Raw genomic sequence first — 3,766 nt, 5'->3', positions numbered from 1 at the left:
GCGCCGTTGGCGGGGGCCCTCCTCGGGAGCTGCCGGCTCCTCCTCCGGCCGCCTCGGACCGTCCCCGGTGTTCTCCAGAACCTGAACATGACGGTGGCGCAGGACTGGTGCCTGGCCCTGCAGAGGATGATGAAGGTGAAGGAGGAGGAGATCCACTCGGCCAACAAGTGCCGCCTGCGGCTGCTGCTGCCCGGCAAGCCGGACAAGTGAGTTGGGCAATGGGGGTGGGCTTGTCCTGGACCGGGAGGAGGAGGAGGAGGATGAAGATAAGGATGAGGAGAAGGATGAGAAGGAGGAGGAGGAGAAGGAGGAGAAGGAGGAGGATGATGAGGAGGAAGATGAAGATAAGGATGAGGAGAAGGAGGAGGAGGAGAAGGAGGAGGAGGAGGATGGTGGTTATGATGACGAAGAAAAGGAGGAGGAGGAGGATGAAGATGATGATGAGGAGGATGAGGAGGAGGACGATGAAGATAAGGATGAGGAGAAGGATGAGAAGGAGGAGGAAGAGGAGGAGGAAGACGATGAAGAGGAGGAGAAGGAGGAGGATGAAGAGGAGGATGATGAGGAGGAGAACGATGAGGATGATGAGGAGGAGAAGGAGGAGGAGGATGGTGATGAAGAAGAAGAGGATGAGGAGGAGGATGAAGATGATGAGGGGGAGGAGGAGAAGGAGAAGGATGAAGATAAGGACGAGGAGGAGGATGGTGATGATGACGATGAAGAGGAGGATGAGGAAGATGATGATGAGGGGGAGGATGATGAGGAGGAGAAAGATGAGGAGGAGGAGGAGGATGAAGATAAGGACGAGGAGGAGGATGGTGATGAAGAGGGGGAGGATGATGATGAGGAGGAGGAGAAGGAGAAGGAGGAGGGGAAAGAGGAGGACGAGGAGGAGGATGGTGATGATGATGATGACGAGGAGGATGAGGAAGATGATGAAGGGGAGGATGATGATGAGGATGATGATGATGAGGAGGATGATGATGATGGCGATGATGAGGATGATGATGAGGAGGATGATGATGAGGAGGAGGATGGTGAGGAGGAGGATGAGGAGGAGGATGATGATGATGAGGATGGTGAGGAGGATGATGATGAGGATGAGCAGGAGGAGGATGATGATGACGAGGAGGAGGAGGCTGAGGAGGCTGAAGGCCGTGTCCCCGCAGGTCCGGGCGCCCCATCAGCGTCATGGTGGTGTTCATCACCCCCAGCCCCCTGAGCAAGATCTCCTGGGTGAACCGGCTGCACCTGGCCAAGATCGGCCTCCGTGAGTCCCGCCTGTCCCGGGAAGAGCCGCGGTCCGGGCGGGGAACGGGAAACGGGGCCGAGGTGGTGCAGGAGGCCTGGGACCTTCTGGAGGAGGTCTGGGAGGGTCTGGAGAAGGTTCTGGAGAAGGTTTTGGGGAGGTTCTGGAGAAGGTTTTGGGGAGGTTCTGGAGAAGGTTTTTGGGGAGCTTCTGGAGGAGCTCTGGGAGGTTTTGGGAAGGTTCTGGAGAAGGTTTTGGGGAGCTTTTGAAGGGTTTTGGGACCTTTTGGAGAACATTTGGGAGAAGGTTTTGGGGAGGTTCTGGAGAAGGTCTGGGAGGTTTGGGGAAGGTTCTGGAGAAGGTTTTGGGGAAGCTTCAGGAGGGTTTGGGAGCTTTTGGAGAAGGCTTGGGAAGGCTTTGGAAAAGGTTTGGAGAAGGTTTGGGAGGTTCTGGAGAAGGTTTGGGGAGGTTCAGGAGAAGATTTTGGGAGGTTCTGGAGAAGTTTGGGAGGTCCTGGAGAAGGTTTGGGGAGCTTTGGAAGGGTTTTGGGACCTTTTGGAGAACATTCGGGAGAAGGTTTGGAAGGTTCAGGAGAAAGTTTGGAAAGTTTGGAAAAGCTTGGGGAGGTTCTAGGAGTTTGGGAACTTTTGGAGAACATCTGGGAGAAGGTTTGGGAAGGTTCTGGAGAAGGTCTTTGAGGTTTGGGGAGGTTCTGGAGAAGGTTTTGGGGAGCTTTTGGAGAACATTTGGGAGAGGGTTTGGGAAGGTTCTGGAGAAGGTCTTTGAGGTTTTGGGGAAGGTTCTGGAGGTTTTGGGGATGCTTTGGGAGATTTTGGGGGTTTGGAGGCTTTGGGGGGGGGTTTGGGAGCTTTTGGAGAAGGTTTGGGGGAAGTTCTGGAGAAGGTTTTTGGGGAGGTTCTGGAGAAGGTTTTGGGGAGTTTTTGAAGGGTTTTGGGACCTTTTGGAGAACATTTGGGAGAAGGTTTTGGGGAACATCTGGAGAAGTTTGGGGAGGTTCTGGAGAAGGTTTTGGGGAGTTTTTGAAGGGTTTTGGGACCTTTTGGAGAACATTTGGGAGAAGGTTTTGGGGAACATCATCTGGAGAAGTTTGGGAGGTTCTGGAGAAGGTTTGGGGGTTCCGGATAACGTTTGGTTTTTGGAATTGCCGGGATTTGTCGCTTCTGTGTCTGGGATCTGCTGCTCCCGGCCGGAATCTCCCGGCTGGAGCCGCCCCCTGGGGGATCCCCGTTCCCCATGGGCTGGGCTGGATCAGGGAGGAGGATCCGCCCCTGCTCCTGCCGATCCCCAGTCCCTGCTCCCATCCCAGCTCCCTCAGGGAAATCCCATGGAGGAAAACACGGAAAATCTGGAATTCCCTTGGCGCGCTCGGATCGCCCCGGGCTGCAATCTTCGGGGATTCCCTGGCTTTTAACACTTTGGCTTTTCCCTGTTTTTCAAAAAAATCTGGGAATTCTCCACGAGCTGGAAATGGGAGCGTGTCCCAGCCTGCCGCGAGGGGACGCGGCCGGATGGAATTTTTTCCCGTTTCTTCGGTTTCCGGGGGATTTTTTTGCCTCCGCGCCGCAAGAACTTGGAGGAGGGGAGGAGGCGCATCCCGAATCCCCGGAAAACGGCGGCTCGGGAGCCCCGAGGAGGGGTTTGGGGCCCGGCTGATCCCGGCGCTGCCGGTTTTCCGCAGGGGAGGAGAACCAGCCGGGCTGGCTCTGTCCCGACGAGGACAAGAGGAGCAAAGCTCCCTTCTGGTGTCCCATCCTGTCCTGCCACATTCCCGCCTTTTCCTCCAAAGCCTTGGATCTGCAGGTGAGAGCCGGGCGGGAAAGGCGCAAATCCCGCTCTGGAGGGGCTGCAGAAGGCGGCTGGAAAGGCAGGAATCGATGGAATCCAAGGGGGAAAATCGGGAATAGCAGCTGGATCCCAGATTTTGGGGACTGCATTCAGGACATCCTGGCTGTTTGGGCTGATTTGGGTTCTCCATCCCCTTATTCCCTCTGATCCAGAATTTTGGGAGGAAAAGCACAAATCCTGCTCTGGAGGGGCTGCAGAAGGCGGCTGGAAAAGCAGGAATTGATGGAATCCACCTTGGAAAGTCGGGAATAGCAGCTGGATTGTGGCTGAATCCCAAATTCTGGGGTTCCCCCTGACCCCTGCCTGTTTGGGTTCTCCATCCCCTCGTTCCCTCTGATCCAGAATTTTGGGAGGAAAAGCACAAATCCTGCTCTGGAGGGGCTGGAAAAGTCAGTTGGAAAAGCAGGAATTGATGGAATCCAAGGGGGAAAGTCGGGAATAGCAGCTGGACCCCAAATTTTGGGGACATCCTGGCTGTTTGGGATGATTTGGGTTCTCCGTCGCATCTTCCCATGCATTGTTTTGGGAGGAATCCCGCTCTGGAGGGGCTGGAGAAGTCAGTTGGGAAGGCAGGAATGGATGGAATCCACCTTGGAAAGTCGGGAATAGCAGCTGGATTGTGGCTGGATCCCAGATTCTGGGAATTCCCGC

At 55.4% G+C, this 3,766-nt stretch overlaps 1 protein-coding gene and 1 long non-coding RNA gene across 2 annotated transcripts in view; both read left to right on the top strand.

Annotated features, from left to right (window-relative positions):
- The window catches only part of ARHGEF10L (Rho guanine nucleotide exchange factor 10 like), a 31,134-nt gene that overhangs the window by 21,947 nt on the left and 5,421 nt on the right, over window positions 1-3,766 (top strand). Inside the window, exons 15-17 of the mRNA XM_017732686.1 lie at window positions 30-206; window positions 1,170-1,270; window positions 2,949-3,253. Of these exons, the coding sequence (XP_017588175.1) occupies window positions 30-206; window positions 1,170-1,270; window positions 2,949-3,253 (583 nt within the window). The remainder of the gene's footprint in view (window positions 1-29; window positions 207-1,169; window positions 1,271-2,948; window positions 3,254-3,766) is intronic.
- LOC108446340 lies at window positions 1,277-2,138 on the top strand. The gene is made up of 3 exons (XR_001861507.1): window positions 1,277-1,421; window positions 1,489-1,500; window positions 1,928-2,138. It is a non-coding gene; the product is annotated as an uncharacterized LOC108446340 (long non-coding RNA).

Source organism: Corvus brachyrhynchos, unplaced genomic scaffold (genome assembly GCF_000691975.1).
Source record: "Corvus brachyrhynchos isolate BGI_N302 unplaced genomic scaffold, ASM69197v1 scaffold215, whole genome shotgun sequence".
Classification (NCBI taxonomy): Eukaryota; Metazoa; Chordata; class Aves; order Passeriformes; family Corvidae; genus Corvus; species Corvus brachyrhynchos.
Note: the sequence above shows the minus strand (reverse complement) of the source record. Positions and strands in the feature narration are given on the sequence as shown.